General features: G+C 42.9%; 1 protein-coding gene across 23 annotated transcripts in view; it reads left to right on the plus strand.

Annotated features, from left to right (window-relative positions):
- Positions 1-6: 6 nt before the first annotated feature.
- The window catches only part of ZNF618 (zinc finger protein 618), a 184,908-nt gene continuing 157,182 nt past the window's right edge, over positions 7-27,732 (plus strand). For all 23 annotated transcript variants that reach the window (XM_040482043.1, XM_040482046.1, XM_040482044.1 and 20 more), the window contains exon 1: positions 7-103. In XM_040482043.1, coding sequence (XP_040337977.1) covers positions 71-103 — 33 coding nt within the window. In that variant the 5' untranslated portion in view covers positions 7-70. The remainder of the gene's footprint in view (positions 104-27,732) is intronic.

Below are 27,732 nucleotides of genomic sequence, written 5' to 3' on the forward strand. Positions count from 1 at the left end.
TGTGCGCGCACCAGCAGCCCGGCCCGGGAGGAGCAGGACGCGCCGGGGCCGCCTCCTCCCGCACGGACCCATGAACCAGCCGGGCGGCGCGGCGGCTCCGCAGGTACGACGGGGGGCCGGGGGCATGCACCGCGCGGGGGACCCCGGGGGGCCGGGGCCCGGGGCGCTGCGCCACTTCATTGCAAGATTTGCAAAATGCAAAGTGCCTGGGCACGTTTGCGGGCTTTTTGTGGGCGCAAACCGGGGGGTCGGGGTCTGGGGAGGCCCCCCCCGGACGCCGCGGGGCGTGAGGAGGCTGGGGGTGACGCGGGGGTCTCTTCGGGCCCCCACCCAGCGCCCCCTCCAGCCCCGGGCTCGGACCGGAGCCCAGAAAACAAAGCGGCGAGAGAACAGAGCAGCCATTTCAGTTTGGACAATTCACATTTTGCAAAAATGCAACCCCTTCCAGCTCTCCCCCCTCCCCCCCAAATTTGCAATTTCCCCCTGACCCCCTCTGCGTTCGGGGTCCCTGATGACCCCCCCCGGGAGGTCTTTCCCCTCTGGCACCCCATCTTTGCAACAGTCTTTTTTTTTTAGGCCATATTTCCCTTTCTCAATTTTTTTTTCTAATTTTTCTTCAAACGGTAGTTTTTTCCCATTAAAACGACGCCACCTAGAGGATACTATTTTGTAAATAAAAAAAAAGAAATTAAAATTGAAAAGAAATATTTTTTATTTCTTATTTTTTCAAAAGTTTGCACTCTAAGGCAGCGGAGGGGGAAAGGATTCTTTTTTTTTCTTTTTTGGGGTGAAAATTTTCACTTTGATCTTTCTGGGAGCATGGAGACAATTTTTATTTCTGAAGCCAAATCCAGATAATATGTAAATGAAAATTAAGCTGGAATTTGAATGAATTCAGTTTTTGAGGGGGAGAAAGGAGAAAGCCTCCTAAAACTGAAGTCATTTTGGCTTTCCAACTCCTTTTAGTTTGAGAAAAAAACTAATTGGAATGAGGAAAGGAGGGAAATTGTTGAGTTTAGAGAAAACTGGGAGAATTGGCTTTATGAAGCAATTAGAAATTGTACTTCATTGTAATTTGGAACTTGTTTAGCCCAGCGGGCAGAAAAGACTAATTTCACCATTTGGTAATGTGTAAAGTTTTTCTGTTTTCGAGGGGGAAGGATTTCAAAGAGAAAATAGACCCTAAAATGTTGGCTTTGGACACACCCAAAAATTGTAGTTTTTTTTTTTTTTTTAATTTCGCATTTACATTTTCCTGCATTTCAATCCCAAGGTTCTAAAGAAAAACAGAAACTGGAAAAGTTAGTGAAATCCTGTCTTTTTTCCCTGATTTGTTGGGTTTTGTGTTGTTGTTGTTGTTTTTTTTTGGGTTGTTTTTTGTTTTGATGGAATAATTAAGACTATTTTCTGATTTTGTTTCCTGAAAGGTCTAGGCATTTTGTTTTTTGTTGTTGTTTTATCCAGAAAATGTCAGGAACCTTTTTTAGCAATATTCAGTGGGGGAAAAAATGTAAATTCATCACATTATACAAATTGAGTAGCCCACAGATTTGTAGGAGAGACCGCCATTAAAATAAGATATGCATAATTAACATTATTATGAAAAAACTAACAGTGGATTCACAGAAGCTCATTTTTTATGACATGCAACTGAATCAATTGATAAAGACAAGGGTTGAAGAATCCTTGGTAGGAGAGAATTTTCCCTTCTCTGTGATTGCTTACTCTTCCAATTTGAAAAATTTATTATTAAAAAAAAAAAATCCAGATTGGTTTTAGGCCTCTTTGATTGTGATGTGGGGTTGGTAGTTTATTAGCATTTGGTATTTTTCACAAATTTGGTTACTTTCAAAGGGGAAAAGAAAATCCATTAGCTTTGATCATTTTTTTGGGGGGGGGTTGTGATTTTAAAAACACAAATTTTACTGACTTAAGAAGGAAAGATAAAAGAAGGGAAGGACAGAGAGGAGATCAAAATTCTGATTCTTATCCATCTTTTCTAGTGGAACACTTAAGTTTGCTAAAAAAAATGGAGTAAAACACCAATTCGGCTGATTCTAGCTGCAAAATTTAATTTTTTTTAAAGGCAAAAAAAAAAAAATACACACAAAAGCTAAACCCAAACGTACTTGCCTTTGGAACATGTTGGAACATGGGAACGCAAATGCAAACAGTATTTGATGTAGTTTTGTGGCCTTAAAATGAAATCACATGAAGGGGAAAACAAAAACAAAAAAAATTTTTTTTTTAGAAGACAAATATTGACTGAATTAAAATTTAACAGATGGAAATAAGGTACCCACCCAAAGTTGAAGGGTTATTTGTGATGGTTTAGTATCTGGTTGAACTTGCTGGGGATTTTGAGTAAAAAAAAAAAAGTTTTAATTTTTCTCTCCAAAGGCGGGGGGGGGGGGGATCTTGGTGGGACCTTGCGTGGGGGCTGATGGTGGGTCACACAGGGCTAGGACAGGAAACCCTGTGTCCCTTTCGCCAGCCACCAGCTGGTCTTGGAAAAAAATGGTGGCCCCAGTTCATGCATTCCTACCCCGTTTTGTGGAGATTCAAATTTCTGAGGGGATGTGAATTCTGTGAAATAGATTTGACAGCGGCAGAGGTTCGACACTTCCCATCATCGCCATTGCATTTAGGAGATTTTATTTTTTTAGTAACGAAATCCTTCAGGGCTGACTGGCCACATTCTGACATATTTGGAATGAGCTTTTTTTTTTTTTTTTTTTAAGTAGCATAATTAAAAAAATTTTTTTTTCCTGTTGAATTATTTAGGCCGATGCCTAGGACGGTCAAAGAATTTATAATTTCCGAGGGCTCTGGAGGCCTCATGAGACATTAGGCCTGAGTTCAGCAAGTGTTGGAGGGGAGCTATACCCCAGGCTGGGAGGGGTAGGTGGGCACCCCTACTGGGCATCTGAGAAAAAGTCAGGGTTGTAGGTAACAGGTTCTTTCTGGTGCAAGGAATAAAAATATTGCAGCACGTCCTTTGTGTGTCCTGGGTCTCCTGACACACAACTCAGATTTTCAATTCCATTCTGCTGAAATTTCGACGTGTTGTCTATGGCTTAAAGGGAACCCCTGGTGAGGACTTGAAAATCATTTCTGTTTTGTAGACTTGTTTTTTCCTTTTTTAAAAAAAATTGGTTATTCTGATCATGTTTGTTGTAAAGGAAATAGAGGTGCATGATGGTACTGTTGGGGGCGGGGTCAGTTCTCTTTTGTTTCTATTGGCGTCTCCCAGGACTGAGATCTGACCTAGGCCTTGCCTCTCTCACCTCCTATTTTAGATGGAAGTGTGACCAGAATGGATATATGAGTTAATTTTTATTAGCCTATGTCTGTTCACCAAACTCTCTTGTAATATTGGGCAAAAAATCTGGCAAATTGGACTTGAGGGGTGGTAATTTGATGATGGGCTGAGTTATTTTGGTGAAAGATCATTTATACTGTTTCACAGTAGAGACTCTTATTACTTAATGTTTTGCTTTTCTGCCTAAGGTTTTTTTTTTTTTTTTTTTTTTTTTTTTTCCCCTCTAATAAGGTTTGAAATTTCAAGGGCCTGCTTTATAGCTTGACTTTGGACCAAGCTAGGAAAAAGGGTTTGCTTATACTTTCAGCCCTGCACAGAGGTGAACTTGAACAAGGGCTCTTGCTTTTGCAGAAGAAAAGCAACAAAGATGGCTGGTCAGTGGAAGGCTGACCTCTCTCTGGTTCTAGAAAATAAACAGCCAATGGTTTGTTTCATTTGAGAAACAGAGTTTCAAAACTCTTCCATTGTCACATACAGATTTTCCCCCAACCTTTGACTCAGCTCTTGGCATGTTGCTTCCTCTGACCTCAGAATCCTCATGTCTTCTTCTTGGTGGGGTGATAAGAACTTCCCTGCCGTGTTTTAGTGGATGTATAAGCCGACTTTTCATGGTCATGGTGAAAATTTAAATTTTTTCCACGTTCTCGTAATGTTTTGTGTCAGTTGTGTCTCCTCCCTGGTGATGTAAAGTGAAGTGGCTTTGTGGGTCCACAGGTGCCATGGCTCACCCAAGGTCTCGCCATATGACCTTGGACAAATCACTTTTTCCTCCTGAGCCTCAGTTTTTGAGAGTTTTGGATCAGAACAAGAATAATCAAAAATAGACTTCATCTCTGATTCTGACTTGAGTGATTGGCTGTAGCTGCCTGGATCACTGTGTTGAGAAGGATCCTGAGGGTCACATCTGGATGTGCGTATTCTGGAGAGAGGGGTGCAGCGCCCATCACAGAGTGAAGAGTACGCTTGTTATTCACCACACCCAGGCTAGGTTGTGAAGCATGACCGTGAAATTAGTGGCTCGCGATTGGCATAAACCTAGAGAAAATGGAAGCGAGTATAGGAGGACACAAAATAGCAGAGGCAGAGTGCAATGTGGAAGGTAAGCGTGGTCTCGCGAAACTTGGTTTGATTTGTATTTGCCGATAAGTGTGTGCACCTATGTGTGTAATTTCCCAACTGTGAGTCACAGTTAAAGGAGTCAGCAAGGTACTGGACCAATGTTGCGGATCCATCTGGATACGCTGCACACAGCCCGCACTTCCCCACTTAACGCTTTTCTAACTTACCATCCCAGTTGACTTAACCTGAACCCTGTGGAGTAGATATACGGAGTAGGTGTGTGGTTTGTCCCCTGGCTGAGCCTGCCTTACGCTCCCCCCGCCCCGTGAAGTCTCAGCTGCCTGGTGGTCGGGCACACACCCCAGCCTGTTGGCCCTGGAGAAGCCTGGGAAGACGGGTGTCAGGGTGAAGGCAGAATCTCTGGCACGTTCTCTTGCCGGAAAGGAGACTTTCAAGAAGTGCGGCATACCTGGCTTGGTGCGGGGGAGAGCAGCCACGCTTACTTTTATTCCGCACGTTTACTTCAGATTGCCAGAAGAATGTTTCTGGAACCGCAGACTTTGTGTTGGTGCCGTACTTCAATTTTAATCGGACTCTGGGAGTATCTTTTTGTGTATGCGCTTCCTAGAAATGCCAGAATTTGCTGTCTTTGTCTTCTCATCTTTTAACGTGTGTCAGACTAGCACTGTCCGGTAGAAATGCAATTTGAGCCACAAATGTGGGCCACACACATAATTTTAAGCTTTCTAGTGATACCCCCTCCCAAAGTAAAAGGAAACAGGTGGAATTCATTTTAATAATATAGTTTATTTAACCCAGTGTATCCACCGGACCATCATTCCAGCATCTCGTTCATATAAAGAATTGCTAATGTGATATTTTATATTCTTTCTTTGGGAGGTATTAAGTCTTTATTGCCTAGCCACATTTCAGGTGCTCACTAGCCACTTGTGGCTAGTGGCTTCCGTCTTGGACAGCACAGGGCCAGACCAGTGTTCCATCTAGTTGTTGTTACAGGGTGGCCTCAGAAGGTTAGTGACACATCTTTCAAAGCTCTTGGTTTTTTTTGGTGGGACTTCCTTCCTGAGCCCTAGATGCTCTGCGGTGTTTCAGCCTATAGTGGTGATGAGTTCCACCATTTAGCCTCTTATGGCTGAAGTGGTCCACAGCTCTCTTTTATTTGTCCCCAAGCAGTCTTCTGCCAGGATTAGGCCAGAATGCTTTAGTTAAAAATGACAGATGACGGCTAGAAACCCCAGGATGATGTGTCTCAGCATGTGTGCCCTTGAAGTTGAGAAGTACAAGTGCAGGAGACAGTTGTAGGAGATGGGTTTTATTTATTTATTTTTTTTAATTTTTTTTAATGTTTATTTATTTTTGAGACAGAGAGAGACAGAGCATGATTGGGGGAGGGGCAGAGAGAGAGGGAGACACAGAATCGGAAACAGGCTCCAGGCTCTGAGCCATCAGCCCAGAGCCCGACGCGGGGCTCGAACTCACGGACCGCGAGATCGTGACCTGGCTGAAGTCAGACGCTCAACTGACTGAGCCACCCAGGCGCCCCGTAGATGGGTTTTAAATAAAGTATTGCCTGAAAGAAAGATGAAGGTATCGGAAGACAGCAGGTGCGTAGGACCAGGGTTGGGATCTGACAGGAGGGGGATTAGGGGGAAAGATGGTCTGGGTCTGTCATTGGGGTCCGTTTCCGAGCAGAGCATGGGACTGCCAGAGAACTGCCCCAGATAGACCTCAGGGCCTTAGGTCAGAAGGTAGACATTTTCTGACATCCTCCCAGTTGGTGAAATGGAAAGCGGGATTTGAAATCAACCAGACCAGAGTTTGGAATCCAGCCTTATGGCATGGTTAGCTTTGTGTCACTTTGGGAAAGTCACTTCTGGTTGTGGAACCACAACTTCTACATCTGGAAAGGGGGGGTAACATTCTCGACCTTGAAGGGCCATTTTACGATGATGTGAAGCAGCACATGTGAAAACACCCACCAGTCCTAGGAAGGTGGTCCTTAGAAGGTGGTCAATACATGTCAGTTACCTGTTGACCCAGTGGCCAGTGGGTCTCCATTTGGGGAGACTGAGTTGCAGTGACAACAGTTTTTCTGGTTCTGGAAACCTGGGGCCTTATCTTCACTGGGCAGAGTTAGGTAACATTAGAAAAGGTCCACTTTGGGGCGCCTGGGTGGCGCAGTCGGTTAAGCGTCCGACTTCAGCCAGGTCATGATCTCGCGGTCCGTGAGTTCGAGCCCCGCGTCGGGCTCTGGGCTGATGGCTCAGAGCCTGGAGCCTGTTTCCGGTTCTGTGTCTCCCTCTCTCTCTGCCCCTCCCCCGTTCATGCTCTGTCTCTCTCTGTCCCAAAAATAAATAAACGTTGAAAAAAAAAATTAAAAAAAAAAAAAGTCCACTTTTTTGGTTGTTGCTCTAAAACACGGGGATGAGACATTTCTTAGACCTTGCGTGTCTTTCTTGTCAAAAGTGTTCTTAATGCGTTCATTCCAGGGATGCTCTAGCTCCTCTGAATATTTCTGGATTCGTTTCAAAGCCTGTGGCACAGTCTTTAAAAGGGATGAATCTTAATCCCGGGTGAACTGTGTACCTTCGAGCTTCTGTTCTGCTGGGCCTCCTGTCTCTAGTGCCCTTCCCCTCATTCATCTCCGCTCTGAGGAACCAAACCCCCCCACCCCCAAGACCACTGGCATGTTCTCCTTCTGTGGAGTCCCCACACGACCCCAGGTGGAGTTTATCTGTGCCCACCCCACAGTACTCCCCAAATACCGTAGGCCCACAGATGAGACTTAATTGTTTGCCTTTCTGTTTCTCTAGCCAGCTTGTGAGTTCCTTGAGGGCAGAGAGCATGGGTTATTCATTTTAGGGTCTGGCACAGAGCAGCAGCTCAATAAAGATTTGATGACTTAATTTGACTTTTTTGGAAATAGCCCAGATCCGTTGGATTTGAGTCTAGTGAAGAGTAGATGACCAGTTTGGGTTTGGCTATTTGGTCAAAAGCACTCTTTTACTAGGAAATGAACTAAGCACATGTTCCTAGAGCTGGCGCTGAAGCCCGTGCCTTCTTTGGAGTCATACGGAGTAATACATCGGAGGGACTCTTCGGAAAGTGATAACACTCCTTTGACCTTACACGTTTTGGGTAGTTTTGGAAGAGTTTTCCACCCTCTTCACTCCTCCTGTAGAAACTATTTCTTTAAAATGGATGGGGGGCCAGGTGGGGCTATCATCCAGATGGCTGATGGGCAGGTATGGCGAATGGACTCAGTTCTGAGGTGATGGGAATGGGGAGAGCCTTGAGGCAGAAGGGCTGGGTAGGACCCTGGTACCCTGTGTGTTTGCTCTAGGGGCTGGTTTTCTTGGTCATGGGCCCAGGAATGGGGCACCGGGGGGCTGTTTGTAGCACACCTGGAACACCTTAAATGAGTGGCAGCTAAATGTGTGATTTGATGTTCAGTCAGATCTTATCCGTGGTGGGATGATGGTTTGCAGATGCCAAAGATTCAAGGAAAACCTAACGGGAGAAATATGAGGACATTCTGTATATTTGCTTGCTTTTTTTCCTTAAGCTTTATAAAACACTGTTGTTTAAAAAAAATACTTATTTTTTTGGGAGAGTGCAAGTGGGGGAGTGGCAGAGAGAGGGGGACAGAGGATCCGAAGCAGGCTGCGTGCTGATTGGGTGACAGCAGCAAGCCCGATGCGGGGTTTGAACTCACGAGCTGTGAGATCATGACTTGAGCCAAAGTCGGACACTTAACCGACTGAGCCACCCAGGTGCCCCTAAAACAGTCACTTTTAATGCTGGTGTCCAGCAAGGGAGCACAGGGTCCCAGGTTGAAGGACACCATATTTCCTCGATGTTATGTTTGCACATGTTCACATTTTCTGAAATTGGGGTGGTCTTAACAATACATGTTTTCTGTCAGTGTGTTCGTTCCCTTTCATTTTCTTCGTCACTGAAAGCTGTTGTCGATGCAATGGTGTATTTAATAGTAGAAGGCATCTTAGAATTGAGATAGGGTGTCATATTCTTGCTGGGGTGGACTGTGACATTAGGGACTTCCAATTCTCTTGCTTACCTCACTTAGCTCTGAGCTTGGCTTCTCCACTTGTGCAGTGAGGGTGGGACTTGGCCTTGGGAAGAAGCATCTGGAACTTTGAATTAGCACCCCTTCCCTTCCATGTCTTTGGATGGGTTTCATAACTTTGCTGTGCCCCTTGTCTAAAAGCTGAAAGTAGTATGTGGGAGGGAGGCTTAGTATCTTCCACCTGTGGTGGGGCACCACTTTGACATTTCCAAGGGTAGCGCAAACAGGTCGAAATTGAAGGGAAAAGGCTTGGCTCCCTTGCCTGCTCTGCTGCTTAACGGTTTATCTTTGCCAAAGTTCTTCATTTACCTGTGCTGTTTCCTTATATGTAAAGTGGGGATGATGGTGACGATGCCCGCAGTACTGGGTCCTTACAAAAAGTTGTGAGGGGTTGTGAGAAGAAAGAGTTGTAAAGGGCAGAGTTGTTTTTGACTTGCACCGTGTTACTTGTTCATTATCTAGTCCAGGGCCGGTAAGTGAGTAATCTACATACCGCTGCCCGCCATTTGCAAGCCTGTGGCAGACATTGCTAATCGATCTTGGCAGTCTTTTCCATGGAGTCTGGCCAGTGACCTCAGAGTCCTTCTTTCTTAGTATGATGCAACCAGCCCTTGAGTTTAGTATGGGACATGAAGCCAATTTGTCATTTGTCATTGCTGATCTAGTTCCTCAGACACACACACACACACATGCACGCACACAGGAAGGGAGGTGGAGTTACTTGCCCAGAACCTCAGTGAATAGGCAGAGATGAAACTTCAGGCCTTAGATTTCCTAACTCCTCAACCATCGCCTTTCCTACTAGCACATACACTGTGTCAAATGAAATTAAAGTTAATTTGGTCTTGAGAAATAGAGGATTCTGACTCCTCCCTTCCCTCCTTGTTATAATTAGATACCCTTGGGGTTTTCATCAAAGCAGGGCTGGGTGACCTGCTTCTCTGCCTGATCCCGGAGTGATCAGATTTCAAAGGGGGAGATGCTGGTGGTTGGGCCACTGGATTGGGCAGTGTCCCCCACTCGTGTAGTATAGATGACATGGCAGAGGGGCAAGGCAGGCCCCCGGGTTCCTGGATGAAGACCTAGGTATGTAACACGTTTGCTGTTGCACATACTTAAGACCACAGGCAAGTTTCTCAGCCCTGAGGAATCTTAATTTCTACATCTGGGGAATGGGATGGAAATAATCCTCCACAAGCATCAAATGAAAGGACATTCTTGAATATGCTGTCTCTATTTTTTTTTTGAAAATACTTTTTATTTATTATTTATTTTTTTTTTTAATTTTTTTTTTCAACGTTTATTTATTTTTGGGACAGAGAGAGACAGAGCATGAACGGGCGAGGGGCAGAGAGAGAGGGAGACACAGAATCGGAAACAGGCTCCAGGCTCTGAGCCATCAGCCCAGAGCCCGACGCGGGGCTCGAACTCACGGACCGTGAGATCGTGACCTGGTTGAAGTCGGACGCTTAACCGACTGCGCCACCCAGGCGCCCCTATTATTTATTTTTAAAGTATCTTTTTTTAAAGTTTATCGCTTTATTTTTGAGATGGGGGTGGGGAGGGAGCAGGGAAGGGGCAGAGAGAGAAGGAAAGACAGAATTCTAAGCAGGCTCCGCACTGTCCGCACAGAGCCCCTTGCAGGGCTTGAACTCATGAACCGTGAGATCATGACCTGAGCTGAAGTCAGATGCTTAACCGACTGAGCTACCCAGGCCTCCTTGAAAATGCTTTTGAGACTGAAGCCCTACATATGTGTTATTTTTTTTACACATGGATTTTTATAACTAGCACCAGTCATTATTTGTAGGTGCCCTGTTGGGAAATTGTGGAAACCCAGAGTCATAGATGGGTGCCCACAAAGGCACCTTATCTTGTTTCATTTATATGCCGGCTGCAGGTTTAAAAAGTTTGGAATTTGTAGGCCTTGGACAGGGTATGTACTCTGCCTTTCCAGACAGTTCCCACGAATGTGACCTGCCCAGCCCCGGAAGGCACTGGGCGCTGAGCCTCTGTTTGTTTATCTGTTAAGTGGGAGAACAGTTCACTTGTATATGCCCTGATAGGCTTCCTGCAAGCATCATGTGAGTTAATGGAATTAAAAGTGCTTTATAAACAGTGAAGAACTGGAGAAACATGTTAGCGACAACTCCTTTCTTTTCTTAAAAAGGAAAAGAGGGAGAAAGAAAAAGGAAAGGAGGGAGGCCAAGGTGAGGATGGTATTGAGTCGACAGAAAAATGATATAAATATTTTGGCTGACAAAGCAGAAGGAGGCTTCATCTATGAGCTAAAGAGAATAGATGGAGTCAGGTGATGCTTGGTTCCCCTAGTCTGCTATAGAAAACCCAGAAAAACCTGCTTTCTAGTGAACTGAGCTCTGTGTCACGGATGGAATCTTGAATTCCCTGGGGCCAGCCCTCGTTTTGGGGGAGTCGGGGGATCCAGGGAGGAAGAAGTCTGCCATCTCCACCCCATGGGTAGAAATGACTTCTGCAGAGCGGAGGAGGCTGGAGTGTCCCTGGGCAAGCCCCTGGCTTGGGATTTACTGGTAACATTCAGAGTCAGAAGCTTAGTGGATGTGTTACTATCCAAGACAGCATGCCCGAGGGGCTAGCCATTCTATCACTCAGGTTTGACCCTCTGCTGGACTAATTCTCACCAGTCCCAGCATTTTTGTAGAGAACTAAGGATGGGGATTTTTATCAGGTGAAATTTTGTGGAGAGTTCGCATTTCTTTTATTTTGGGCTCAGGGTTTTGTTAGCTAAGTGGACATAGCCAGGGTACTTGGAATAGATCACATCTTTGGATGACGGAGATTTAAAAAAATTTTTTTTTAATTTCATCAACAGGGAAAAATAAGTAAAAATTTAAGTGTGTTTATGTGGGTGTTTCTTATAATGTCTACTGGCAAAAAGCAGAAAGTGAAACTGATCTGAAATAAAACTGAAACTGGCCTGGAAAGAGGCCCCAGGGACGGGTCACTTCCCTGGGGGTCTACTGGCTAGAAGTGGAATTTGTTGTAAGGCTAGTCGTCTTTTTGGATCTGGGGAGTCTAGGGCTTAAAAGGTTTGTAGAGATGATCTACGTCTGTGCCATCCAGTGTGTATTGTAACCACTGGCCACCTGTGGCTGTTGAGCAGTTGAAATGTGGCTGTAAGTGTAAAGTCCGCATCCGATTTTGAAATGTTCATAGGGAAAAAAAGATTGTAAAAGATTTCAGTCATAATTTTTTTGTAAGTTTATTTATTTTGAGAGGGAGAGAGAGAGAGAGAGCGCTAGCAGGAGAGGGGCAGAGAGAGAGAGGGAGAGAGACAGAATCCGAAGCAGGCTCCAGGTTCTGAGCTGTCAGCACAGCGCCCGATGCCGGGCTTGGACCCATGAACGCGAGATCATGACCTGAGCCGAAGTCAAGAGTCAGATAGATGCCTAACTGACTGAGCCACCCAGGCGCCCCTCAGTAATAATTTTTAAAATATTGATTTCAAGGTAAAATGATAGCCCTTTATATACTAGGTTAAAGAATATATATTAATAAAGTTAATTTCACTTTTTCAAAAATAATGTTGCTTCTAGATTTGAAATTGCCTATGTGGTTTGTATTACAGTTCTAATGGACAGTGCTGATCTAAAAGTCTGCCCCCGCCCCACCCGGCTTCATCAGGTAACTGGTGAAGAATGCAGAGTTTGGAATTGGGAAGAAGGATGATGTAATGGTGTAGGCATCAGTATAACTAGGTGGTTAAATGGAGGGAACTTAGGACAGAGAGAGAAAGAGATTGGTAATTTACGAAGGAAAACTTAAACTGTTTTCCACTTTGCTTATCCATTCCCCTAAACATTAATTAAATACTTTGGAAGAAAGTATATCTAACAAGACAAGCAAAAACAAATCTAAAAGATTACCCCTGGCGATCTCGCCACTTGCCAGAAAATTCCGGTCTATTTAGAATTTGGGGTTGAACCAGGGTTCAAAATCAGAGCGTAGTTGTGGGCTGGTTTGGGCCTAGAAACCCAGGTCACATTAGGGGCTATGGATTTAGGGACCCGAGTGGCCACAAGTCATTCTCTTGCTAAGTCATGTGTGCTCCGTGTAGAGATTTGGGAAGCAAGGCTTCTGGAAGACCAGAGGGCACACGGTAGTAGTGGATGGAGCTGGCAGGACGAGGAGGTCATCCGGCTCTCCTGATTTCCAACGTGGTACAGGCAGGGGGGCGGGACAGGACGGCAGATTCGGCTAGGCTCGAACACAAGTCTCCACCTTTGTAACTTAGTTCTCTGGCTGTCAGTGTTTTGAAAGGAGTTTGAGCCATGTGTTGGAAATTCAACCTTACAAATTTTTGATTTTTATTCAGGATCTGTTTCTGTCAAAAGGCTGAAGTTGAGCATTCTTCATCTCACCTGATTTTTGCAAAATAGAATTTTTCTGCCTCAAAATATAGTAATCATGGCACATTTGCCAGGTGCCTCTTACATACCAGGCACCGGGCTCATCATTTAACATCTATTAATACGTCAGTGAATACAGTCACCCTGGAAAGGAAGGCTTTTTTTTTTTCTTTTTTTTTTTAATTTTTTTTTTTTCAACATTTATTTATTTTTGGGACAGAGAGAGACAGAGCATGAATGGGGGAGGGGCAGAGAGAGAGGGAGACACAGAATCGGAAACAGGCTCCAGGCTCTGAGCCATCAGCCCAGAGCCTGACGTGGGGCTCGAACTCCCGGACCGCGAGATCGTGACCTGGCTGAAGTTGGACGCTTAACCGACTGCGCCACCCAGGCTCTTTTTTTTTTTAAACATTGGGGAATTGAGAATCAGAGGTGAAAGGGTACACAGCTGGTAGTGGTGATCGGCTCCAACTTCAGATGGTGGCCACAGACGAGACTTACAGCAGCCCTTTGAGGTGCTGAGTCTTAAACATTCTCGCTTCCGGTCGAAGAAGGTGAAGTTGCTTGTCCAAGTTGTGGCATCGGTGATTGGCTAGGACTTGAAGCCAGTTCCCTTGGATGCCCTCCCCTTCGCAGTGGGGCTGAACTGGACCCTGGGGTCTCGGGAACTTGCCCTCCCCACTCCATGGGGCCTGGATCTGGGACTCCCAGTCCCCCATTCCCCAGCTCCCCGTGCTCCTCGGCTGGCCGGTGGCTTGTGTGTTTCATGCTCACAGAGCCTTTAATACTGCGTTTGAAAACAGTTGCAGAAGGTTTGCTGTAATTAATTACATTTGACATACTTGGAACCGGGGCCTCCTGGATTCAGAATGCAAATTTATGCCCAGACAGATGTAAGGTATGCTTGGAGCCAGGAGCTCTGGCACGTCCCAGCCAGGGCCTGCGGCGATGCTGGCTGCCCGATGGGACTACCATCACTGGCAGTAAGCAGTGGAAGCACAGCTCAAACTTGGGAATACCTGGAGCCCACGGGCTGTTGGAGGAGAAATAACTCTGGGCTTCACGGTAGGAACCATAGTCTCAAGTCTAAGCCCTGCTTCTAACTCAGCCAGAGCCTGGGGTAATCTCTTTTCCCTGCTCTGGGCCTCCATTTGCCCTATTATACAGTCAGGGCTTGGACTAGTTGCTCAGAAAGCATGTTCTGTTAGTTTGTTCAGGGGCAGGAGGGCAGTTGATCCAAGTCAGAGCTTGGAGGAGGGCTGGCTTTTGGAAGTATAAATAGTGGAGGTGAGAAAGGCTTGGAATAGAAAGGTAAGTGGGAGGCTTTTGGAACAGACAGCAGAAGTGTACAAGACCTGGTATTTAGTACAAGATGTGGCTGATTTCCGGGGCTCCGCATAGAGAGGTCATGCATTCAGCCTCAGACTCCTTTCACCATCCGTCTCAGGTACCAGTTTCCATGTAACAAATCACCCCAAAACTTAGTGGCTTAACACAACGCTGATTATTGTCTCTCATGGTTTCTGTGAGTTGGGAATTTGGGAGTAGGTCCATCGGTTGGTCTGGTTTAGGGTTTCTCTGTGACTGTGGTCATATGGTGGCCAGGGTCATCTTCAGACCTTCTTTACTCTCATATCTGGTGCCAGGATTTGGAAGACTTAAGAAGTTAGAACTCATTGGGCATCCATTTGTCCGTCCATCCATCCATCCATCCATCCATCCATCCATCCATCCATCCATCCATGTCATGGGGTCTTTCCAGCATGGAGGCTTCATACATGGCCTGACTTTATATGGCACCTTGAGTCTCCCAAGGCACATGTCCCAACAGAGATAGAGTCAAGCAGACCCAGTGTCTCCTTTTATGATTTAGTGTCAGAAGTCATATAGCATAACTTCTACCGCAATCTATGGGTTGAGGCAGTTACAAAGACATGTCCCATTTCGAGAGGAGAGCCGTAAGCCCCACTCCTCTATGGAGTTTTGTCAGTGTGACATCTTTGAAAATATAAGCTGCCATTCCATCTGTCTGCTCATCATTCCGTCTAGCTATTCACCTATCCGTCCATCTCACCCATTCTACCCACTCACCCATTTCCCCTTATCATCTTTCTATCCTTCAGATGTCTTTCTTAGGATTATCTGTTCATCCATCCATCTACCCCATTCAATCTCCTGACACATTTTGAGTACCTAATATGGGTTAGATACAGCTAGGGTGCTTTTAGTAATGAGCTCAAAGGGAAGAATGAAACTAACAATTATTTAAAAATTTTTTTTTAATATTTTATTTATTTTTGAGAGAGACAGAGACAGAGTATGAGTGGGGGAGGGGCAGAGAGAGAGGGAGACACAGAATCTGAAGCAGGCTCCAGGCTCAGAACTGACAGCACAGAGCCCGACGCGGGGCTCGGATTCATGGACCGTGACATCGTGACCTGAGCTGAAGTTGGACACTGAACCAACTGAGCCACCCAGGCGCCCTGAAACTAATTATTATTGAGAACCTACCCAGTGTTAGTTTCTTTATCCCCCCCAAATAACTCCATGACATAGAATTTTCATCATATTTATTTTACAGGTGAGGAAACCAGGGTGCAGAGAAGCTAACCTGCCCAGGGGTCATTCAGCTAATTAGTGTCAGAGTCCTCACTCAGACTCCATTCTTTAGACTGTCTCCATTCTGGTTTCTGAGTGTGAGATGGCTGTCCAAGAGTTGGTTCTCCACTTTTATTTTTCTTCCAAGTGAAAACAGGTTCTTCTCCCCCCCACCCCCAGTTATAAAATAATACATTCATTACATAAAACATTAAAGCAGTATAGAAGAAATATGATTGTTATTTGAGAAAACCACCCCAAATCCTACCACCCAGAGACAACCACTGTTCACATTTGATGAGCATTATTTAAGTCATCCCTCTGCATATTTAAATATATACGATTACAGTTTTATACAAATGGGATTATATTCTGCATGCTGTTCTGAGTCAGCTTTCTTTTTAAACTCCTGGATATCTTCCTGCATCAGTTAATAGAGATTTTTGTTATTATTTTATTGACTACATTGTATTTCTATTGTATATGTGTCCCTATTACTTTATCGACTACGTTGTATTTCTGTTGTGCATATATGTCCCTAAACTCAGTGCCCTATTGGATTTTGGTTATTTCTAAACCTTTTACATGCAGGGTTTCTAGCTTACGTGGTCATCTCTTTATCATTACTCTCTAAAAGGCAGATTGGTGAATCATAACATATTTGCATTCTATAGGTGGTATTAGTTTTCCTTCCTACTAGGAGATTGTGAGTGCTCATCTTATACATTGTGGCCATCATGTTGTATTGCCACTTTTTAATCATTGATGTCCTGATGGGCAAACTAATGAGGTTGAACATTTCTTAGTATACTTTTATTAACTACTTGCATTTCTTCTTATGTGAATTGTCTCTTCAAGCATTTGGCTGATTTTTCGCTTGGGGTGGTCTGTTTTTTCTTTTCTTTTTTTTATTCTTTATTAAAAAATTTTTAATGTTTATTTAATGTTTATTTTTGAGAGAGAGAGAGAGAGAGAGAGAGAGAGCGGGCGTGCACGTGAGTTGGGGAGGGGCAGAGAGAGAGGGAGACAGAATCTGAAGCAGGCTCCGGGCTCTGAGCTGTCAGCGCAGAGCCTGACACGGGGCTTGAACTCAGGAGTCGTGAGATCATGACCTGAGTCAAAGTTGGATGCTTACTGACTGAGCCACCCAGAAGCTCCTTTATTTATTTGTTTTTTAGAGTGTTTATTCATTTTTGAGAGAGAGCGAGGGAAGGGCAGAGAGGGGAACAGAGGATCTGTGCTGACAGCAGAGAGCTCAATGAGAGGCTCAAACTCACAAACCGTGAGATCATGACCTGAGCCAAAGTCAGATGCTTAACTGACTGAGCTGCCAAGGCACACTTCCTTTATTTTTTCAATAAATTTTGGATTTTAGAGATATTGGCTCTTTGTTTGCTGTTTAGATTTCAAGTATTTCTTTTCCTGGACTTTTTTTTTTTTTAAAGCACCGTTTAGTGGTGGTTCAATAAAATGTTTACTTTTTTTTTTTTTAATTTTTTTTTCAACGTTTTTTAAATTTATTTTTGGGACAGAGAGAGACAGAGCATGAACGGGGGAGGGGCAGAAAGAGAGGGAGACACAGAATCGGAAACAGGCTCTGAGCCATCAGCCCAGAGCCTGACGCGGGGCTCGAACTCAGGGACCGTGAGATCGTGACCTGGCTGAAGCCGGACGCTTAACCGACTGCGCCACCCAGGCGCCCCTAAAATGTTTACTTTTAAAATGCTTACATTTTTGTGTTTTGGATTCTGACTATATTGTTTTGGTGTCACACTTAAAAAGTCTTCCCCACGTTAAGAATTTATAGTGAAAGGCAGCCTACAGAATGGAAGAAAATATTTGCAAATCATATATCTGAATGAGGGTTAGTTTCCAGAATATATAAAGAACCCCCTACAGTGCAACAACAAAAACCAAATAACCTGATTTTTAAAAAATGGGCAGAGGACTTGGACAGACATTTTTCCAGAGAAGGTGCACAGATGGCCAACGAGCATATGGAAATATACGCACTGTCACTGATCATTTGAGAAATGTAATTTAAAACCACAATGAGAAATCACTCACACCTATTAGGATAGTCACTATAAAAAAAAAAAAAATCCCAGAAAGTAAGTGTTGGCATGGAAAATTTGGAACCCTGTGTACTGTTGGTGCAGCTGCTATGGAAAACAGTATGGCAGTTTCTCAAAAAATTAAAAATAGAATTCTCATATGATCTGGCAATCCTACTTTTGGGTGTATATCCAGAAGAATTCAAAGCAGGATTTCAAAGAGATGATTATACACCCATGTTCATTGCAGTGTTATTTACAGTGGTCAAGAGGTGGAAGTAACTCAGGTTCATTGACAGATGAGGGTGTAAACAAAATGTGGTCTGTGCATCAAATGGAATATTATTCAGCTTTAAAAAAAGGAAATCCTGTCACATGCTACCATATGGATAAACCTCGAGGACACTATGCTGAGTGACACCAGCCCGTCACAAGAAGAAGGCGAATGCTGTCTGATTCTGCTCCTCGTGAGACCTCGAAAGTAGCCGAACTGGCAGAAACAGAAAGTAGAAGGGTGGTTGCCAGGGGAAGGGGGAAATGGGGAGATGTTGTTTAGTGGGTATAGGCTTTCAGTTTTGCAAGATGAAAAAGTTCTGGAGATCTGTTGCACAACACCGTGAATGTACTTTTAGCACTCTTGAACTGTACGCTTAAAAAATGGCTGTGACAGGGAAAAGACCAAGTTGAACATTGATGTTATTGAACAAATCAACAATTCGTCTTCCAGGAACATTCACAGAAGGAATAGGTGTGTCTGTATACCATGTGAAACACGCATGAGTGCTCACAATTATTTGTAAGATCAAATACCTGGAAACAAAAAAAGAATTAAAAAAAAATTCATCCTGGGGCGCCTGGGTGGCTCAGTCGGTTAAGCGGCCGACTTCGGCTCAGGTCACGATCTCGCGGTCCTTGAGTTCGAGCCCCACGTCGGGCTCTGTGCTGACCGCTCAGAGCCTGGAGCCTGTTTCTGATTCTGTGTCTCCCTCTCTCTCTGCCCCTCCCCCGTTCATGCTGTCTCTTCCTCTGTCTCAAAAATAAATAAACGTTAAAAAAAAATTCATCCTTACTTCTTCTTTCATTTTGTATACGCTTTGTTTTCTTACATTTAAATTGATTATCTCTTTGGAATATATTTGCTTTGGAGGAGGGGCATAGAGATTAGGCTCTGTTTTTTTCCAAACGTCTAGCTTCTAGCTATAACGCCAAGAATTGAATAATCCACCTTTTCCTTCTGGATTTGAAATGCTGTCTTTCTCTGATATTAAATTTCCATGTACTTAGGTCTCTTTCTGGACTCTGATGTTCTCTAAGTGTACAGGTATAACACTCTTTTTGACTTGATCACTTGCAGATAAACCTGAGCACTGGAATCATGTCTTCAGAACTGACCTGTAGAATAGCATGTATGTTGTTCACCAGGTTGGGCTGCTTTCTAGTGTGTTTTTTTCACCGGGCAGACGCTCTTTATTATCCAGACTGACCTCAGTGCCACTACAGTGGCAGAAACTGCAGTTCAGTGACATTAGAGAACTTGCTGTGGGTGTCTAATTGATGTTCTCATTCACCACATCTGGGAGGTGACAGAGCCTGAGTCCAACTGTTAGGGCTGTGGAGTACTTTTCACAATGCGCTGTATCTCAGGGATGCTCAGGTATCTTTCCCTAGGGACCATGCGTACCTTGGCACAGAGCGGTGCTAATAGGTGCTTGTTGAATGGGATGGGAAGCAGTAGTCATGGCTTATTCAAAACAGATATTCCTAAACAGATTATTCCCTGGTCACAGTTAGATGTTTGCTGATATTTGTTTTAATAAGTTAATTTTTAAATAATTAAAGTAACCTAATGATATTACAGAGAAATCAGAAAGTAAGGAAATAAAAAGACTATGGTAAATAAATGCCAGCCCTCTTATATTCCCTATTAAAACTTCGGTGTATTTCCTTCTAGTTATTTTACAAGCGTATTTTTATTATTTGAATCATAATGTATTAGTTTCGCCTCCTGCCTTTTCCTTCCCCCATCTTTTGTCTTCCTCATTGTCATTTTTAAAGACTGCATAGTAGTCACAGAAAAGAATGTAGTTTGTTTAACCCATACTCTATTGTTGCACATTTAGGTTGGTTCTAATTTCTCTTTAATATGGTTACACTGTAACGAATATTTTCATAAATAGAGTATTCTGATATTTTAAAGCCATCTCCTTTGGATATATTCCCAAAGAGAGATTACTGGATCAAGGGTAGATATTAGTTTAATACATTTCCATATATCCTGCCCCTTTTGGGACAATTATTGGTACCAGGCTTTGGGAATCTCTGTTGATTTGGAAAAGAAATATAGCAGATTCTTTAAAAAAAATTTCATTGACTTTATTATTATGAAAAGGGTTCATGTTTAATGAGGAAACCTAGAACATATATGTAAAAAAGACTTCATAATTGCATACCTCTCCGAGATAGCTGTGTTAATTTCACGTCTGTTCTTATATATTTTACTTATTACACACGTATTAATTTTTCAGGAAATTATTTTTAATCTCATTTTATTAGCCAGAATTCTCTAATAACTTGGTTCTCTGCATTTATGCTGATAAAACATTTTTGGGTGATGATCCTTCCTCTTTCAAGATCCTAAACACCTTCTGAATTTATTTATCCATTAAATAATTGTCCTAATTATGGCTGGAGACTCCTGATAGGCACCAAGGTGATGAAACAATACGGATTCTGTTCATAGTCACATACAACGTGCTGTAGAAAATGTTCAGTGTTCTAAGACCGGTTGCTGAGGGTATTTAGTGGAGGGAAAGTTGAATCCTGGTAAAGAGAATCCAGGGCAACTTCCTGGAGGAAGTGGTATTTGAGTGTGAGTTTGAAGGACAGATAGGATTTGAGGGTCTAAAGATGGGTCTGTGGGAGGAAATGGTTGGAATAGAGCATTCTGGGCTGATGAAATTAGATGAATCATCAAAGAAAGAAGAACTTCAGTGAATTTTTAGCATTGAGTACTTATTATTATAAATCTAATTCCTTGAAAGCTGATGACTCACAAAATTCTGCCCAAATGTCCTTATCCTTCATGGGAGCCCACCAGAATATTCAGTGTATCGGAACTTTTGTCTCTGAGGGGGTGCACGTAGGTGGGGAGTTAGAGGGGAATAAAGGTTAGGGCAAATGAGAGGAAGAAAGCGAGTCTTCGGTGATCTGGTCTGAAGTCAGAACAGTGCTTAATGCTGTAAAGTGCTTTTGCAGATGCGATCTCACTCCTGCCTCCTGGTGTCCTGACAGAACTGACCTCTGCAGGTCCTGTGCCCTGCTGGGCAGCAGCAAATGTTCATGACTGACCCACTGGAAGAAATACATTTTATATCACCGTCTCATATGCATGTACTCATAAAGGTAAAGCAAAAGCAGAGAACAATATTTACACTTAACCACTTGTGATGCTTTCTGATATAGTTTTTTAATTTTTAAATTTTATTTTTTTTTATTTTAGAGTGCGCATGCAAGCAGGGGAGAGGGGCGGAGGGAGAGAGAGAGAGAGAGAGAGAAAGAGAGAGAGAATCTTAAGCAGGCTCCATGCTCATTGAGGAGCCCAACATGGGGCTTGGTCCCACGACCCTGGGATCATGACCTGAGCTGAAACCAAGAGTCGGACGCCTAACTGACTGAGCTACTCAGGCACCCCTGCATTCTGCTGCTTTTTAATTCTTTTTTTTTTTTATTAAAAAAAAATTGCTGGCTATGATTCATTAAATTGTCTACTGAATTTTCCTGCCAGGACCTCCCAGCTGTCCTGAGCAGGTGGAACCCAGAGCCCCTTTACCTAAACCTCCTGTCTAGCAGGTAAGGAACAGATCAGAAATGTCCTGCCTGCTTGGCTCCCTCATCCTCGTGATAAATAGTGATCTTTGTTACTTCCCATTGAAGATACGAGTGCATAAAGCAGGCAGCCGTGGAGCTCCTGACTTGGTGAACTCAACTTGGACGTGGGCTTGGAGCAACTCCCCACACACGACTGACTGGAGGTCTCAGGGGTTCCAGTGACACCCAGGGAGCAAAACTGTTAATGGAGATGAACTTGGAGAGGCCTACGATTATGGGTCTTTTTTTTTTTTTTTTTGCATATAATAAGTTTTCTTCATGGAACACGAACCTCTTTTATAATAACAAAGTGAGTCAACAAAACGCTTTTTAAAAGAGTTTATTTCCTTTCCAAATCAACAGAGGTTCCCAAAGCTTAGTACCGGCAATCTCTCTTTGGGAATATATCTAAAGGAGAGGATTTTAAAATATAAAAATACTTATATATGAAGATGTTCTTTATGGTGTAATTTTACCAAAGCCCAGCGTGAGTTGGCGGGAGCATGCAGGGTGGGTCTAGGTGCTGTGGCACACGTGATGCCCCCAGGAAAAACAGTCCTTACATGGCTGCTCTGAAAAGTGGGACAGCAAAGTGGCTAAGGATGTCCACTTTGTAGCCAGACTTCCGGGATGCAAAACCCACATCTGCCTCCTTCAGACCACATGACCTTGGGCATATGACTTAGAATCGGTTTCCTTATCTGCAAAATGGGTAGAGTGAGCATTAGCGGGGTTAATATTAAAAACACTAGCACAGTGCTTGACACATAGCAAGTCCTATGTAAGGGTTAGCTGGCCAGTTGCATCTGGATGCTTTTTTTTTCTTGCACAGAAAATGGCAACTACCTATAGGCTCACTAGGCCTGTGTTGGAGCCCATTTGGGTTATAGGACATGGAGGATGGAAGGACCGTAGGGCTGGATGCAAGAGACCTGGCGTTGTGTGGTCTGCCCCTTATCAGGCCCGGGCTGAGTTTGCCGTGTCATTTTCCCTCTTGGAAGCACTGTTGTCTAGAATATGAGATAATGAGCTTTTTTGGTCTGCCTTGCAAAATTGTCATGAGGATGGAAACTCATTTACCCATAAAATGAAGAGATTAGACTTCACAGATGTCCATGTTTTCTTATGAATTCCAGCTGTGGTTGGTTATTGGGTCCATGGATAGGCCACGGTGGGCAGGATGCTGAGATTGATTAGTGATGTCTGCCACTGGGAAGGCAATGTGGTGGTAGCCTAGTTCACATTTGCTGCTCCTGGGCTGGATGGCTTCGTGGGCCCCACTTAATCTATGGCTGGGTGGTTTGAAGGGTTATAAAGGATTGAGAAGTTGGCTGTCTAGTACTGCCACCAAGAGCTGGGTGGATTTGAGTCCGTATTTTCTAAATGCAGGTATTAAAATATCTTAAAGCTATAGTAACTGAACGAGGGTTGACCTGGCATAGGCATATACAGGCAGATAGATTTAATAGATTACAGTGCAGAAACAGACCCAACACATCCAACTATGTGTGTTAACTTTAGTTCCCGTACCACCCTGTTTTGGTTATTTTTGCTTTAAAAATATTGTAATATTTAGTAAATGTCTTTCCATATTATTCTGTTTTCAAAATTTTCATTAGTCTCACACATATTCTAGTGGATGAATGCTGGAATCATTTTTAAAGGTAAAAATTGCCTTGTGATGGTAATTGTGTTAAATGTATGCATTTAATTGAATAGAAGGGTGTTCTTAACAGTATAATGTTTTTTTGTCCATTAAGGTTGTGGTCTGTCTCTTTCTTTGTTCATGTTCCCTTAAATGACCCACGTTAAAGTTTTCCACCTAAGTTTTGGACTTTTATTTTACTTTATTTTATTTTAGAGCATGTGAGCTGGGGAGAGGGGCAGAGGGAGAGATAGAGAATGAGAATCCCAAGCAGGCTCTGTGCCCAGTGTGGTCCCCTGTGCAGGGCTTGATCCCATGACCCTGGGATCATGACCTGAGCCAAAATCAAGAGTCAGACACTCAATTGATGGAGCCATCCAGGGACCCCTTGGACATGTATTTTTTTTTTTTTTTAATTTTTTTTTTTCAATGTTTATTTATTTTTGGGACAGAGAGAGACAGAGCATGAACGGGGGAGGGGCAGAGAGAGAGGGAGACACAGAATCGGAAACAGGCTCCAGGCTCCGAGCCATCTGCCCAGAGCCCGACGTGGGGCTCGAACTCACGGACTGCGAGATCGTGACCTGGCTGAAGTCGGACGCTTAACCGACTGCGCCACCCAGGCGCCCCTGGACATGTATTTTTAAGTATATTCCTGGGTATTTGGTATTTTTGACTGTAAGGGGGATAATTTCCCTCATTGTGTTACTTTGCCTAATTAATTCAAGTACATTGAAAAGCTACTGGATTTTATGTGGCTGTTTTGTTAGTGGATAACTTACCATATTGTTTTTTTAATATTAATTTTTTTATTTTTAGAGAGAGATCAGATCACGAGCGAGCACCAGTGGGGGATGGGAGCGGGTTGCAGGTGGAGAGAGAGAGAGAGAGAGAGCGAGCGCGAGAGCATCTTAAGTGGTCTCCATGGAGCTGGCCGGATGCGCGGCTTGATCCCGTGACCTGAGCCCAAATCAAGAGTCAGACACTCAACCAACTGAGCCACCCGGGCACACCCCAGCCGCATATTGTCGTCTTAATTCCAGTGGTTTCTTGTGATTTTTAGATAGATTGTAATAGATGCAGATAATATTCATTTCCCTTCTTTTACAACATTGTCCTTTTTTTTTCTTATAGGTTGACTAGACCTTCTAGGCAGTTTGAATAGTAGCAGGGATAACATGTATTCTTGTATTGTCTTGTTTCTTCTTTAGGTAGGAAGGATGTTAGCATTTTCTAATTAAGTCTGAAGTTTTATTTTGGTTTCTGATACATATTCTTTTTTATTATTTTTTTTATTAAAAATTTTTTTAATGTTTATTTTTGAGAGAGAGAGAGGGAGAGACAGCACAAGCAGGGAAGGGGCAGAGAGAGAGAGGGAAACACAGAATCAGAGGCGGGCTCCAGGCTCTAGGCTCTGAGCTGTCAGCAGAGTCTTTTGAGGGGCTCAGACTCACAGACTGTGAGATCATGACCTGAGCCGAAGTCGGACGCTTAACCGACTGAGCCACCCAGGCGCCCCCCGTTACATATTCTTTATTATTAAGTAAGCATCTTCTGAGTTGCTAAGTTTATTTTTATTTTTCTTAATTTTATCAAGATGGAGGTGAGTGGTACTATTTAGGGGTGGTTTTAGCTCTTCCGCGTTTGAATTTTTCTTTTGCAATGGAGTGTGAATCCTCCCCTCCCCCACTGTAAGACTGGTTAGTAATAAGAGGGGAGAAAAGGATGATGAATTTTAAACAAATACCTTTCATTATATACCCAGATGACCGTATGGTTTTCTTAACTTTGATCTGCTGATGCGGTGAATTATATTAATAGATTTCCCAATATTAACCATCCTGGAAGGAACCCATTTGTTCATGGTGTTCCATTATTTTAATATACTGTGGATCCATTTTGCAGCATTTTGTGTCCATCTCCGTTAGTGAAATTGTCTTGTGGTTTTATTTTTGGTGTGCTCTTTTTGTCATTTTTAAAATGGGGATTATGCTAGTACAGTGGGTTATAAATTGGGAAGCTTTCCATCATTTTCAATGATCTGGAACAAGGTGGATAAATACACTGCAAATTGTGTACCTGTTGGTAGCTGCTGAGATGGCTGTGTTGAGAAGGATTCTGAGGTCCTGTCATGTGTAAACAATTTAGTGTTTTGTACGAGTGTAGGAATGAGAGTTTAAGCATGCATGCCAGATGTTTAAATTTTTTTTTTTTCAACGTTTATTTATTTTTGGGACAGAGAGAGACAGAGCATGAACAGGGGAGGGGCAGAGAGAGAGGAAGACACAGAATCGGAAACAGGCTCCAGGCTCCGAGCCATCAGCCCAGAGCCTGACGCGGGGCTCGAGCTCACGGACCGCGAGATCATGACCTGGCTGAAGTCGGACGCTTAACCGACTGCGCCACCCAGGCGCCCCTGCATGCCAGATGTTTATTTGTAGTCTCTGCCAGGAATGATTTATATTGCATGGGAATTATCTATCTTTTGAAAGTTTAAAAGGACTAGCCTTTAAAACTCTATCCTGTTATACTTTTGGAGATGATTCTCTTCCACTGTAACCCTTCCTTCAGTAATTTTTTTGCTCTTGCTCTGGTTGAAAATAGTTTTAGTCATTTATATTTTATTAGAAATTTATTCATTTCATCAAGAATTTGAACCATGTTTGCGTAGAAAGAATACAACTTAAAAAAAATGTCCTCTGGTTATATTTTCTAATCTGATTTTTCTCCCTTATGTTTTTTGGTTGAAAACTAATATCCAGGCCTATTTTACCCCCCTCTTAAAACTTTGAAGTAATTTGTCACCTCTGACTACTTAAAACGTTTCCAAATTATTATGTTTATGTTAAACCCCCTCCTTTCGCTTTCTTGAGATGTTTAAAAAAATTGAGTCCTTAAACTCTTTCTTTTTCTCTGGTTAGTAATGAAAGTGCTTAGTCAATGAATTTTCCTCTGAGTACATTTTTGGTCACATTCTATAAACCTACTCTGACGCATCATAACTATTTTCTCCTCTAAATATTCCATACCTTAGTTTTGATGTTCTCTTTTAAAAAAATTTTTTAGTGTTTATTTTTGAGAGAGAGCGAGAGAAAGAGAAAGCATGAGCAGGGAAGGGGCAGAGAGAGAGGGAGACGCAGAATCTGAAGCAGGCTTCAGGCTCTGAGCTGTCAGCACAGAGCCCAACGCGGGGCTGGAACCCACGGACCGTGAGATCATGACCTGAGACGAAGTCGGACACTTAACTGACTGAGCCACCCAGGCGCCCCGATGTTCTCTTTAAAGATGATTTAAAAGTATTAAATCTTTGTGATTCCTTTTTTTACATTAGTATTTATGTTTATTCATTTTTAGTTAATTGTGAGAGACTGTTGCCAACGGTGGTTTTGCTTTTGTTAATTTATAGAAAGTTTTGGATTCCTTTTTTCAAATATCAGTTTGTGTAAATATTTCATTTCCGTTCTGGGGCTTACTGTTTGCTACATATACGTCTGTTTCTCCATTTCAGATATCATGGACATTAATCACATTTTTCAGATTCCCTCACGAGCCCTAATAATTTTGCTTTTCCATTTATTATTTCAAGAATTTGAGAATCTGTTAATGTCTTCCAATAGTATAATGTTTCTTTTGGTGTTAGCTTTTGCTTTTTTTATTTTACTTTATATATTTTATTGCTGGGTTATTTAACAGAAATATATGTCTGCCTGCTCACATTTTATTATGGGTTGTACTCCTAATCTGTAAAAATAGGTCCTCCTTGACCTGTTCTATGTTTTCTGCTTTCAGTTGTAGTTTTTCTCATTTTTATAAAGCATTTCCTGATTTCACCTTTAATTCCAGTGATTTTTCTAAAGTACTTTCTGCTTTCTGTTGTTGGAGTTTACCTGGTATAATTTTACATTTAACTTCTTATTTTACTTTTTCTTTTAACTTCTCTGTGCCCTTTAGAAAAATAGCTGTATTTCTTTCAGATAGCGTGTAGGTTTTTTATATTTAAAAATTCAGAGTCTGAGTGCCTGTGTCTTTTAATATGGAGCTTACCCCAAGTTATATTTATTATAATACCTAATGTGTTTTTTTTTAAACTTCTTTCATCTAATTATAGTGTTCTCTTTTCTAAGTACTTATATAACTGAGAAGGTATTTTTGATTCCTTCTCATGTGAATGGCAGCTTGGATGAATAGAGCATTTTGGGTTACGTATTTTATCACTCAGTACTCCGTAGATGCTCTATAGTCTTATGTTGTTAATATTGGATAATTCAGAGGCCACATGGTATTTTATTTTGATGGTCGACTCCCCCACCCTCTCACCCTCATCCTTCCTGAATGCCTGTGGTATTCTTTTCCCCCTTGAAATTCAAGGGATATTCCAAGCAATATCCACGTTTTGGTGTCTTTTCATTAGTTTGCGAGGTGCACGGAATGTACTTTGTCTACAGATTTAGCTCTTAATAATAGGAACATTTTTGTTCCATTGTGTCCCACTGGGCTCATTTCTTCTTGGAATGGCAGTTATCCACATATATATCCATATATCCCTATTGTTTGTTTCCTGCATTATCTCTTGTTTTGATTATTTGAGCCTCTATTTCTCTCTTTTGAGGTTTGTAAGTGCTTCTCGAGTGTATCCTTTGGATGCCTTAACTCTGTTTTCTGTGCTGACGACTCTGCTGGTCCCTGCTCCT

Source organism: Herpailurus yagouaroundi, unplaced genomic scaffold (assembly GCF_014898765.1).
Source record: "Herpailurus yagouaroundi ecotype Mexico unplaced genomic scaffold, PumYag 160, whole genome shotgun sequence".
NCBI lineage: Eukaryota > Metazoa > Chordata > Mammalia > Carnivora > Felidae > Herpailurus > Herpailurus yagouaroundi.